Here is a 14,307-nt window from a genome sequence, read left to right on the forward strand (position 1 = left end):
GAGCTAGTGCAATCCTGCAGAGCCTAGTCAAAAAGACAAGGCACATTAAAAAATAATAATAAAAAAATCAAGATACATTAGACTATATGGACTAGAGAGTCATTGAAGATAATTTAAGGCCTTTCAGTGAATTAATCAGTCTAATTTAAAGCTGAGGATTAAACCATAAATTATCCATCTGAAAAGCAAACAATAGGCTTTTTCAGCTCCTGTTCTGTGGACAAGGATAACAAAAACTCTTGTTATGGTTTGTGAAAACACCTCTGGACATGGAGGAGTAGAGTCAATTCAATTTCTCTAAAGTTCATGGAAGATTTCATGACTGTTTTAGCCGTTTGCGTGGAATGCCAAACTGTGGACACTGTGCAGATGCTAGTGCGCGAAAGGCCTCTGCTACTAAGTGAGGGTGGGAGTGGATCATGGACTTCCAGCCTGCTGTTTCCATTATGTCTGTTGCTTGGCTGAAAACAGAAGCATTGAGAAGAGTCACACAATTTTACAACCCAAATGCACAAAAAAGCACAGTGGAGAAGAGCAGGCACGGCAGAACCGCTGCAGAAGAGCAGTTGAGCATCGTGAACCAACAGGCTTCACGGATGCCAGTAAGGATGCCAATGGAAAGGAGGAGCAAACTGCAATTTGGGTATGTTAATATCATTGCATGTTGAATACAGGGTAGATTCTGCTCTGCTCAGCACCAGTAAGACCTCAGCTGGAGAACTGCATCCAATACTGGGCACTGTGTTAAGATAATCACCTTGAAATTGCTCAGGGAAAACAATAAAAATGGTAAGAGGAAAAGTAGAAGAAAATGAGGTCTCATGCAGAGACAAAAAGCAGGGGAAGACATGATAATCTCATTACATAAAAGGGCATGCTCAATTTGGGGAGAGAGAAGGATGACAAGATGAATCAGCTGAAACTGCAGAAAGTGATGTAGTTCATATACTAGAAGCCGCCATGAAAACAGATTAGCTGGCTGACTACAGAACCCTTCACTGGGAGCTTGAAGTTTGAATACCAGTGGAACATATTTGAGAATATTGGCTCATTCTACAGTCAGAATGGCTTTCAGTGGACACTGCTGATTTTTAACCACTACAGAAGCAACAACAGATTTCAGCAAGTATCACATGGACATACAGGAGATGAAAAACAAGGTATATAATATATATACACACACTTACTTTTGTGTGAAATACAGAACAAAAGCATAAAATTCCCTCTACACATTGGAATATCACACTGGTTGGGATGCATGCCACACTGACACAGAATAAATATGTAATTTGGAACCAACAGCTGATGCATCAATCCCAAATTTCCATCACCCTGCATTTTCAAAGCCTTTCACAAGCACCCTCATACTGCCTCAGGAACAGCATCAAGCATAAAGTAAGTAGCTGACCTCTACACTTTACGATCTCTAAAAAAACCTCTTGCAGATTTCTAATGCAAGCCTTTAATCTTCTGCTGCAAGTCAGTAAAGGTAAGTGCCTTGAGAAACAATACCAAAGTTCAGGCTCCCTGGTGCCTGGAGTCAGTAAATTAAGCCAAGCCCTCTCACACTATTTCTTCCATTTATTGTAGATGCTTTAGCTGAAGCAAAGACAACCAGCATCTTTACTAACTAGCTATTATCTAAAGACAGAAGTCAGCTCAGTAAACCTAGATCAATTGAGAGGAACACATCACCTAGTTTACACTGCTATGTATTCTGACTCATCTTTACTAGTTTTTCTACTGGTATTTTACTAAATACCTTCTACCACCCCTTCCTTTTCCACAGCATGCTCAAAACATTAGGCCTGTGAATACCTGTGGGTTTGTTTTTTTTTTTTAAAGAGAAACAATATAATTTTAAAGTAACTGGTTCAACACAGCTTTTAACTCTAGAGATTCTGATGGTAAGAATTACATGCTCTGCTGTCCTTTTACTGTTTCAGCCTACCACTGGCTATTCTGAAGCTGTCTTCTATTCCATAATTCGCTTGAGCCATTCTAAATATATGCTGCAACCAGCCCTACAGTCTGAGCCACATATTCTCAACCTATTTCCAGTGCAGGCACGAACACTTAGTCAGCCAGATCTGAGGGACCTGACCAACTAGTTGGGTGGCCTCAAAGAGTACCAGTGCTGGCATGCAGGAAAGGTGCACAAACATGTTGCCAAAGGCAAGAGCAGCAACTGCCCTCCTTTCTTTGAAGATAGTGCAGGCTCAGATTGACCTAGTGAATCTTGAAACCACACTGGGGTTGTCACTCCTCCAGGCACAGACCTGGTTAAGTCAAGAGAATGGTTTCCTTTATAAAGGTTGCTGCCACCATCTCACGGCACTGATATGTCCCTAGGAGAGGAATGAAAACCAGCTGTAGTTAAGATCTCACACTGGAGGGCAGTTAACTATCTTCTAAAGGGGAAGGCGCAGTCACAACTGAAGTAGCATCTGCTGAATCATACTTTACAGTCAGTGACTGGCCTCAGTAGAGTGGAAACAAAGCAAGAGTTCTTAAGAACTGATCTAGCAATGTTAGTACAGAAGGTCGCAAGGCAGGGAAACTTACTTGCTATTCCAGTTTTTCCCATCTTTACACCCAAGTTGTCTAAGAACACTGCACCTGTAAAAGAGAACTGTGCCAATATTGAAAGGGTACACAGAGCACGAACACAAATATATTTTAAGAGTCTCATAAATATTACTTGCCTGTTAATAAAGTCTATTGCTTGTGCTTTTAACTGTTCAGCGCTGTGCAAATCTGCGAGGATAAGAATGTCAGCAACATTTTCTACCGAGAGGTTACTACAGAGTGCTTCCTCACACATGACCTTCAGCCGTTCCAGTGCATACTGATAAAAGAAAAAACTACACTAATCATTCTTCAAACTCATTCTTTCAACCATTATCTCTACAGTTTAAGTCAGTTCCCAGTCATGAAAATGCTTGGTGCCTCCCAAGCTTAAGATCAAACCGCTTCCAGATAGGTAATTTGAAATTGGACGTGCTGGACTGAAGAGTCCTCAAATGCTAAGAAATGCATTATGTGTGACACAAACTGAGCAAAAGCTTTATGGGGGGAATATTTATTAAAACAACCAACAACTTGTAAACAAGTTAGTCTTTTTCCTTCAGTTTAGTAAGGGAGGAAGAACAAGGAACAGGTATCAGCTCTTTTAGCAAAATCATCATCAGACAAGTTTACGTCTTATAAAAATGGAAACTTTCCTGAACCTGTTCAAGGGAAAATACATTGCCTGTTTGAAACTACCTTGTTCCAAAGTTTACCCCAACCCCCATCTCTGAATTTCCTGATTTCTTCCATACCTTTGACACAGCCTACCCAAAAATGGATGTATAATTACATTCCCGTAATACATTTTGCATGAATAAACCATGACGCTTTTTTGATGGATGTCATAGTCTGAACAGATTACACCTAGCTGAGTAAGTTTCTACTGAGGTCTTCCCCACCCCATTTAGTTTAGTTACAGTTTAGTTTAGTCCAGATAAATTCATTTCAGACTTGAGAACTGTAAGAAATGCAATGAAAAAGTGCCACTGAAGGAAAGTTATTAGCCTAGCACTTCTGTTTCTAGACCTATGCACATCTACCTCATTTTATTACTACACTACTCCTCAGGACATCACCATTTAAGAGTAAATAAGCATCAATTCTAATAAATCTATACCTAATAGTTAATATAGCAGTGTAATGCTTTTGGTATTGGGCAGAACACTCATTTTTCGATTACTTCACATTCAGAAAGAATGGCAGAAAGTTTCTAGCAGTTTTTAACTGTTATAAAAAGCTGCTGGGGTCTTCTGTTTGCCATTTTTATTTCCCATTATTGCAGATAACTGTACAACTGTACCTCATAACATTCTCTACATCATCAGTTATGTCCTAAATACAGGTCAGTATTCATAAAACAACACTGTTTCACCTTTCTACTGGGGTGCACTGGAACTTGAGAAAACACAACCAGTTTTGGAAGATGAGCTGCTGGCAACAAGGTGGAAAAGGCAAGAGTGGGAAGTTACCACAGCCAGGGCAGTTCCAGGGCAAGAGATATTGAAAAAACTGAACACATTAAGTTGCAATGAAAAGAAATAAGTTATCATTGTTGTTTGAAATTAACTACTGGGGTGAATTCTCTTAAACTAGGATTGATTAGGCAGTTTTCACCACTATTGTTTTATGGATGTGACTGCACAAGCAGTTCAGAAACTGCAAAGGTAGTTTTAAAAATTGTCATACAATTGGCCAAGAGTGAAAAATTCCAGATTACACACACTGAAGTGAGCATTTTTCTGGATTCTAAACTACTTTATTCCTTCTCAGGGAGAGACAACTGTGTGGCCTCTAAGGATAGGTAACTAAAGTTTCAACTCAAGCTGTAAAGCAGTGAAGAGAAAGCAAGGCATTAGCTCAAGTTTTTAAAAAGTTAGAAAACTAAAGTTACAATGTGAAAGGGAATAATCTCACCTTCATTGCTGCACTGCTATAAACTCCCTCATCTCAAAAATCATAGTACAAAGAAGTACTGCACAGAGCAGAAAGGATCCCAATGCAGAAGATATGAAAGATCTGAACCATTAGGTTTGTAGAGAAGACAAAAGATCAAAGTTCTGCAGTAGCAGTACTTTAGGGAACACAGTTCATTCAAACACCTCTATAAATCCTCTTTAAGAATACAAAGATCTAGGATAAATTTTATCCAAGAACAATTTTCCAAATCATATTAATGCTCCCCACTTTCTAAAACAAGTTTGGATAGTAAATACAATTAATTAGTATCTGAAACAGTTCTAGTCAAGAAAGATTTATCAGCTTTCTACTGCTAAAAAGTTTATTCTTTCCCATCTCTCTGTTTCTGGTAAGAACTATTTCTCATATTAAAAAAGCTAATATATACACCTCTGAAAAATGCATATGTATACACACTCCTGAAAAAAAATTTTTATTTAGAAGAACATTCCATACGCAAACATCAGGATTGAGAACTTAGGAGTCAACGACTTACTTTGTCTGCAGCTGCCAACAAATTGTCAGCCATTTTTTCAAGGTTTGGTGCTTTTCCTGTGTAAATGAACCTCATCATTTCTTTAAAAACTTCAGGGTCTACATCATTTATTTCTACACGATTCTGGTAAAGAAAAAAAAAAAAAAGAGTCAAAGCTTTCAGAATTTAGTTATAACTTTAAAGTTAATATATGAAATATCATCTGCATGCACACTACAAGTTTGTGTTTGGCAGCCAATGTACAAAATCTGCACAAATTTCAGTTAACATCCAACAATATCAAGCAGAAGGTAATCAAAATCAGTAGCTCAAAGTCATGTAAAAATCAGTTGGCAAAGCTTAGGGAATATATTGCACAGGCTGTACATAAAAACCAAGGCAGAGTTTCAGGAATATTTAAAAGTGCTGCTGAGTTACCAACCCACAGATGATGTGCCTTCAATATCAGAAGTCAGAACAGCAGACAGAGCAAAGTGAGCCATTTGTGGTTCAACTTAAACTGAGCCAACACAGACTACATCTGCTCTCTGAATTAAGAAAGAGCAAAGCAAGCAGGACACCTAACTGACACCACACAGCTGAAGACTATCCTAAGAAAATTCTGATATTGCACGCTTGACCCCATCCCCTAACAGTATCTCCTATAAACACATACTAAAGTAGGAAATTATGTCAGAGATTTAGAAGAAAACACCACACTTTTGAACAGGATACAAAAACCAGAAGCACAAGAGATGTACAACCAGCACTAAAGATGTACATGTGCTGGTTTCCTACCCACTGCACCACACAGAGGATTTCGGAGCAGGGCTGTACTGTCATTTACTGCTAACATTTAAGGTGAAGTCCCCCAGTATGGCACATTTCTGAAGCTGGGACTTGTCTGGTGTTTCTTTCAGTCCAGAAACTCCAATAAAATGGTTCAACATATTCCAATTCTATCTGTGAAAGGGTCCAGACTGGAGAAACACAGGGGAAGAAAATGCCATGCTTGTGAAACTCCTCTGTACCACAGCACCATATTCAACTGATATATTTGCATCACTGCAGCCTCCAAGACTGAAGTGCTGAGCAACCCCTTTGTGAGCTGATCAGTTCCTTGCCTTTTCATGGATTCTGCCTATAACCAACCCATTTCAGATATTCTTCTTCATGGAAGACACAAGCAGCTCCTCGCTGTGGGAGGTATCAAGTGCATAAAAGCAGAAGCAGCTCTCTGCTGATTAAGTAACTGTCCATCCAAAACACTTACACAGGTCAAGTGCCTGCAGACACTGAGTGAGGAGTGCTTCACTGCCTCAGGACTTAATTTGAGTAATAATTCACCTGTTGTTTCTTTGTGTCCCAGCTACCATAAGTGTTTTAATACACTACAGCAAAACCTTAGTCAAGTCAATCAGTTTATGTGACGGTATGAACTACAGCAAAAAAGGGGTAGAGATTAATTACATCCGTAGCTGACATTCAAAAAATTGACCCAGGGCAGATACAAGTACCTGAAAGAACAAATCCTGCACAACCTCTCCTCAAAACCAGCCTTATCTGCTCTTTCTACACAAAGAAACTCCTGCAGAATTCCCTGGGAAAGTGTTCAGGAGCAGCATCTCCTCCACTCACGCAACACGATGCAGTGTTCATCTTCCTCAGCCTGCAATGCTTGAAGTTTGCCACAACTTCTCCCTCTGTCACAAGGCACACACATTCATGTGTAATATTTGCAGTTAGGGCTTACCTTTTTGCTTTCCTCCATTTCATGTTCAAACATTGCATTAAAAACTGGAGATCGTGCTGCAGCAAGAAACGTAAATATTAAATATAATCAAATTTTAAAACTTTTAGCAATTTTAATTACAAAATAATAGCAATACAAAAGTAGAAAGTACCTGCAAGGACAGATTTATGAGCTTTGAATTCTTGTCCTCCTACATAAAAACTGCAATCTGTAAATCTTGTTGTTTCCCAGAGATTCCCTAAATCTTCTGCTAGACGACATTCAGGTACCTTCAAAGTGTTTGTATTAGACTGTCCTGATATATTTACTGAGTCTTGGACCACGCTTACCTAACAGAAAATCACAGCAAGACAACTCCTTCATAACTGAATGCCAATAATAATTAAATTACAGTACCTATTGCTAGAATTTCAGCAATTCCAAAGCAAAGCAAAACAAAACACAGTGGGTGTTTCTGGCATTAGGCCAGAACCATAACCCAATGCTTTACACCTTATTTTTAAAGTAACACAAAACAAATAGAGCTTTACTTAGAGACTCTTAACATTGTGTGTTTATCCAACCAAAACAAAGAGAGCAAGCACAGTACCACAGGCCACCTGACAAACACCACAGTCAGTCAGTTAAGGGCAGTAAGGGTTCTTGGGGTGCCAGTGGGATCAACACATGTTAATGCTATTTCAGAAATAAATTAACAGTTCAACACTCACCACATTTATGTAAAATATATAAAACTCTAAACAGATTATTGGGATCACAAGGTAACAGAGACATTTTGTAAGAATAATGTACATCTTGAATATTATGACATTCCTCATTTTAATTACAGTCAGTTCATACTTGACCTGCAATGTGCTAATGTAAAGTGCAATAACATAGCTGCTTCCTTATTTTACTGTATCCAGCTGAGACAGGGTCATAAGTGATTGTCTTTCAAACAAAACTAAAACCCATTATTTTACAAATACAAGTCAATGAAATCGAAGATCTACTAGGTAGGCAACATCAATAATGAAACGCATGCTCACAGGATGCTATTTCTGTACAGAAGTAGTTAAGAAAACTGAAATATGTGCATCTGAAGGGACTGTATTGCCATTATTCCCCACATTTAAGTCTTTCACCTAAAAAGTAAAGAGGATAGTGACATTCTTACTTGCATTTTTCAGATATCTTGACATACTAAGTCCTTTTAATCAGTATGTTGGGAAAACAGAAGAGCTCAGCAGGTTTTACTTCAGTTGTCTGAGAGCACATGCCTGAGAATAAAGCCTCTGTAAAGAAGAGCCCTACTACAAGATCTTGATCACTGCATCTCCCAAAAACAGAAAATCAGGATTAATATATTAAGAGGAAATGCTGATATTGCTAAGATCAGTGCATTGTTTGATTTCTAGAGGCACAGCATCTGGAATAAGTCTGGCATAAAGCAAAAATAGCACAGCTAAGCTTCACAGGAAGTTGAAGCACTGCAAACCAAACTCCAGATCAGAAAAGGAGGATGATCCAATTAAGACAGCAGCTCAGGGATTTGAATCATTACCTAATTCCCTGTTTCATCCCATACCCCCTTGTGATCATAAGAAATTCCTTTTTATTCTACCTTTTAAAGGACAAAAAAAAATACCCCAACGCACTGCAAAATTTGGCTTTCACAGTAAGACTATATACATTTGTAACACTGGAAGATCTACTGAGCTATTTTGTACTCTATTTCAGCTTTCACACAGAGCAATTCCAGGGAATATACATACACACAAGTGGAGTTCTAGCTTAGCAAAGAGACTCTTCTGTTGTCAAAGGACACAGTTCTGCTTCTCCAGAGGCTCCACTTAAAAGTTCATGATCCACACTGTCCACACAGTGTCCTGTTGTTGGCTGTAGACAGTGCCTAAGAAGGTCATCACACATTCTTTGTGTGCATTTAAACTGATCTCTGATGTTCCAAACATCTGCTTTTTTAAGCAGATGTGCAACACCATCCTTGAGATGCGACCCAAGCAAAGTTTTAATTCCAGTCTGGTACACCTGAATGGCCTGGCATGTATTGCCTATAGGTTGTAATAACTGTTAAATATCCTAAATACAGACACTTAATGGGCTCTGGTACTTCCTCTCACTTGTCCAGATGGTCTGCTTAAAACCAAGTTCATTCTTTGTTTTTAAATTTAAGTCAATCTGAAACCCACTCAGGTTAACGCCAGGTAACTTGAAAACTGTGGTTAAAAGTGACTATTTGTGATTGTCTCAACACCTGATGCCAAACACATCAGGCACCTCAAAGCTGTTTGCAAAGCCACTGGCAAGAACAAAGGTATTTCTTCACTACACTAGAGGATGATGTGCTAGGAATAATAATGAACAATCTTTCTTAAGAGTAGTAGCAATCCAGCTGAGATTCCCAGGTACTCCACAAAGTCTGATTTACTCTACTTCTTAGGAAGCTATCCAGCTTCTGCACAGTATGCATACTTTAGGGGCACAGGTCCTGTTTGCATTGCATATCCTCATGTGTAAGGGGATATAAAATATATAAACTCTGACTTGAACAACTTACTGTGTGGGATTAGAGTTAATATGGATAATGTGCGTAACTTTCCTGGTTCTGAACCTGCAGTGGGCTAATAGTAAAGATGATGTAAAGTGATACTTTAGACTACTCTCTCAACCTAAGCTAGGTAAAAGGTCTGTGAAAAGACTCCATAGGAAGAACATACTCGCAGTAAATGTATTATTCTATTAGTGATGAAAATACTTGCAAGGCTTCAGTAATTTTAGATCAGGAGATTTAAGAAGAACTGAGTGAAACTGATCAGCCTTGCTTAACAAAATAAAATTATGAAGCTGTATTTAATCAGTAAGTCGCTTGTCAGTGGCAACACCAGACTTCACAAAGTACTTAATAATCCTGTTTCCAGTCCAAGGATACATCCAACTGATCTTAAAAACATTCATCAACAGAGAAGGAATCTCTCTGCTGCTAAGACAGACCAAATAATCCTCCTGCGACCTACAGGGAGAAAATATGACCCAACCAGCACAGCTGGTACTCAGTAACCTTTACTAAATACCTGCTATGGCTGGAAAATTTTACAAGTCAAGTGCTATACATTTGTAAGAGGTGGTAGGCCAGTCTTCCAACAAGGATACAAGTAGGAAAGCAAACACAGAAGTTAGAACCTAAAATTTTAAAGGGACAAAAAACTTCAGACTCACTTAGAGAAACAGCTCCTCTGAATAACACCTGTTATTTCTAATGACAGCTGAAGAGCTAGAGGAACATATCAGAATAAACCAGTTATAAAAATATTTGGATTTCAAATTTTTTTGTTTAGACTGAAACAAGCCAGAAGTTATGTTAACATGCTCACTGTGCATAACTAAGTGATGTACTGCCATCAGCATTTATAATCAGGGTACAAACAGTTCATAAAAGCCACTGACATGAAAATATTGCAAAGTTTTTTGTACTTCTCTTTAAATATAACAAAGTTACATTTAAAGAGTAGCATTAAAATTTAAATAACAGTATTTCTGGAATATTCAGTATTTATCTTTTCAGACAAACTTTATCTCTAAAATTAGATAGTGACCTATATCTGAAACCAAACACTGTTTTTAAGAGCCCTTCATTTACATCAAAGTATCCATTATGAGGAAAACTTTAAATTAGAAAATACTCAAAAGTATCTTTACAGAGCCATGAAACACTTGTTACATCTGCTTTTTATCACCCAAATAATTATATTCATAACAAATTTATCATGCAGCTAATTTAACTTGTCTAAGTGAAAATAAGATGCACTATATTTGCAATATCTAGTCTCAGGGGCCACATTTCAATTATTCTTCCTACACAGCATAATGACACATAATTAAATTGTAATCTTGCCAAGACAATTTTACACATTTCCTGTAAATACACAGATCAAAGCAAACTTATTAGCAGTTAGAGCATCTATCATCCTCCTAAGTCACTAATCACTTTATGGCAGCAAAGATAAACCAGCCGATGTACATTTAACACACACTGTACTCACACTGCAACTTTCTCTACTTTCCATTTTTAAAACTGAGGAAGCATTTTACTGAATTTTAATATGACAATTGCCAACATAACTTATATTATAAAAGTGACCCATAGTACACCATAAAGTTATACATTTATACCACAGCTCTCAATAGAGGTTTTCAGTATTAGGCAGCCTGTCTCCAGGACACTTGGATTTGGTCAGAAAACAAAAGGTAGCAATTACTATAAAAACAAAGGGTTCAATTTACTTGAAAGACCTGTTCAGCAGTGGTTAAAGCCATCAATTATTATGTTACAGAAATACAGATTCTAATACAAATAATATAGACAATTAGTTGGGGTTTTTTAATACTGCTAACTGGCATGCAAACATCGATCAATTTGGACTTACCAAGGTATCAAAAAACCTTAAAACACAATGCAGAACACAACCAAAGCAAGTAAACATTTATCTTACCATAGCTGTAGTTTACAGAAGGCAACTTTTATAGCATGTTACTGTTTAAATCAGCATAAGCCTCTATTTTAGTGGAGCACAAGCATTTTACTTCAAAGCTGACCGCTTAAAAACCGGTACCCACCTCACAAAACAACGTCAGCTTGTCATCTGGTAGAAGACCATTTGCTTCATCTAGTAAAAAATCTCTTCGGATGAATTTCTTAAAACCCCAGTCCTTGCCTTGCACAAATCGATAGGCTCTTTGGCTTTCTGATAAAACACAGTTATGCACAAATAAAGCAAGTTAAATACAAATGCTCACAAATACACAAAAAATTCTACATTAAGCCTAAGTGTTAATCCAAAAATGAATCCATTTAACACATTTGGATTGGACGTGTCACATCTTGAGGGAATTCACAACTGATTAAACTTTAAGTGTTGTAATAGTGTTATTTTATAAAACACTTGATCAACCTTAGCAGAACACAATTCACAATTGAAGCCATATAATCTCCTTCGCTGTTATCTCAGGCACCATCCAGCAAGAGAGGAGTTTTTCAGCTATGTTTAAAAACACCAGTGCATCAAAACAGAAACTGTTCACAGGGAAGTACCATTACAATGCATTTGTCATCACAAATGCATTCTGACAACGCTTCTGCAGTTGTCAAAACAATCTGTTTTGACTTCTTCCTGAAATGGAAAAATCTCATTTCCCAGGCTGAAATTAGTTTGAAATACAGTAAAAGCATAAAAACACCCCACACAAAAACAGAAATAAATGCTTTCAATTAACTATTTCTTAGGTCCAAAAAAAATCATTTACATTTAACTTTTAGTCACAGTTCTGAATTTTTTTAAACCATCAGACTTGCTGTGATTACACAACCCTCTTTTTCCAGTGATGTTCACAGCCTGCTGAAGGGCTCCCAAGGTCACATTAGTGCAAATACAGTAAGATGCATTGTAAGGCGGCCACTTCTTCCACAAACTGACCCACAGGAAAGAGCACTATATACCATTACAGGAACAACATGGGAAAGAGGTTCAGGAATGGCTTTGAGAACAACAAAAGAAAACAAAGAGAGCAAGAATACTTCTAAAATAATAGCAGGGGTGGGGGCACAAGGAACAATTGACACACCAAATCTCAGTAAAGAGATCTCCAGGACAGAACTTCCCTTTCATTCCAAAACAGTTCTGCAAGAAACACCTCACTATTTCATTTGCTGCATGGATAGATACTTTAACCTTCTGAAGAGCAGTTTAGAAGTTTAAGTCAGAAGTTTGTTATAAAAACAAAGTATTTTTCACATAAGAATCTGTTAATATATCACTTCTACAGCAGCCAAAAAAAGGCAAGTCAGCCTTCTGTACACTAGTTATCCTCGTAGCATCACTGAAATAGACTTGATCACATAACTTGTAAGCTGGCAAACACACATGCCCTGGTTTCAGCCAGGATTGGGATCATTTTCTTCCTATAGCTGTGTTTTGGATTTAGTAGGAGATAAATGTTGGTAACACACTGATGGTTAGGTGTTGCTCAGCAGTGTTTACAATTAAGTCAGAGTTGTCAGTCCCAAGAACCAGGGAGGGGACATGGCCAGGATAGCTGACCCAGACTGGCCAAAGGCATATTCCATGGCATCATATTCATGTGGCATCATGCTCAGTATTGGGGAGTTGGCTGCAGAGGAACACAGCTTGGAAGCTAACCAGGTTTGTTGGAGTTTTCTTTATGATCAAAGCAGGTTGCACAGATTTTGATCTTATTTTCTGAATACAGTGAAGAAACACCTAGGAACTGACAATGCAGGAGTCTCTAGCCCTGTCCCCTTATCACACTCACATATTCATACAAGAAACCCTGACCCATGCAGACGTTTTAAACTCTGTTGTTTAGCTTTTTGGCACGTGGATTAGTGTTTTCTTATTTTTACCAACTTGCCAAAAAACTCCCAACAAACCTCATGAAATTCAATGAAAAAATAAAATCAGGAAATCATTTTAAAAAGCATTGCAAAATTTCTCCTCCATATTCAGCCCAATTCTTTATTTGACAGACTTGGATTTCACTGTTACCAACAAGAACCAGCAGTAGCCTTCTGAAATAAGCAGTCAGTACCAATCTAAGTGTACAAAGCTACAAAAAGTAGCATAGAAATATACATGTATTTTTCTTCTTCCTGGTAGTTAAAATGTTAGTTCCATTACCTATTTTACACACAGGTTCATCCCTTGAAGCAGCAGTCTATGCATGAATTATCAATTTACAAAGGACATCTAAAGTCAGGCATCGTTATACAGCATAAATAAAAACAGAACCTCTCCAGAAGCAGATGGTAAATGGCTGGAAAGTCCAAGAAATAAGATTTCTGTAGGCAACTTTCCAAAATGAAAGAAATGCTTCTAATTCCTGTAGCACCAAATACAGGACAGCTACTATTGCAGAAACATATCTACTACTAGGATTTGGGGGATTTAGGACCTTGTGATTTTTAGCATTTAAAGTACCACTTGGCCAATAACCTTCAGGTTCTCAAAATCCCTCCATCCTATGTTGTCCCCCTCATTCAGGACAGCATTATGAAGAAAGTTCTCTGATGTTTTCTGGGAAATCATCACAACTGAGTCCCTGAAGTCATGCACACTGCATGGGGAAGAAACATGTGTGGTTGCAGGGCCTCTCAGAGGCCCAGTGGGGCAGCTCACACAACTGGGGTGCTGCAGTGGGCAAGCACAGGCTCTTTAGGGTGGGTGGGCAGCCAGCCCTGCCTTGCCTTGTGATGGATGAGCCAGCTGAGAGGGTCTGGCTTGGGACTGGAGGGCAGGCCAATGTAATATCATACTGGAGGACAACAAATGAACAAGAGCTAGCAATGAACACCCAAGGCAAAAAAAAAAAGTACCAGAAGCACCTAGTTAAACACTAGAACAGGTTGCCCAGATATGTTGTGAAGTCTCCATCCTAGAAGATAACTTGGAGTACAACAGATCCCAAGCAAACTGCCCTAGGATCACCCCGCTTTCAAGAGGGGGGTTGCACTAAACAACTCCACACCCCCCTTGCAACC

General features: G+C 38.3%; 1 protein-coding gene across 1 annotated transcript in view; it reads right to left on the reverse strand.

Annotated features, from left to right (window-relative positions):
• Window positions 1-230: 230 nt before the first annotated feature.
• The window catches only part of SPOPL (speckle type BTB/POZ protein like), a 32,682-nt gene continuing 18,605 nt past the window's right edge, over window positions 231-14,307 (reverse strand). The window contains exons 5-11 of the mRNA XM_084264954.1: window positions 11,370-11,497; window positions 6,907-7,084; window positions 6,756-6,811; window positions 5,024-5,146; window positions 2,706-2,848; window positions 2,566-2,619; window positions 231-461 (exon numbers count right to left, since the gene is read on the reverse strand). Of these exons, the coding sequence (XP_084121080.1) occupies window positions 317-461; window positions 2,566-2,619; window positions 2,706-2,848; window positions 5,024-5,146; window positions 6,756-6,811; window positions 6,907-7,084; window positions 11,370-11,497 (827 nt within the window). The 3' untranslated portion in view covers window positions 231-316. The remainder of the gene's footprint in view (window positions 462-2,565; window positions 2,620-2,705; window positions 2,849-5,023; window positions 5,147-6,755; window positions 6,812-6,906; window positions 7,085-11,369; window positions 11,498-14,307) is intronic.

Source organism: Gallinula chloropus, assembly GCF_964237585.1.
Source record: "Gallinula chloropus genome assembly, chromosome: 5".
Lineage (NCBI taxonomy): Eukaryota > Metazoa > Chordata > Aves > Gruiformes > Rallidae > Gallinula > Gallinula chloropus.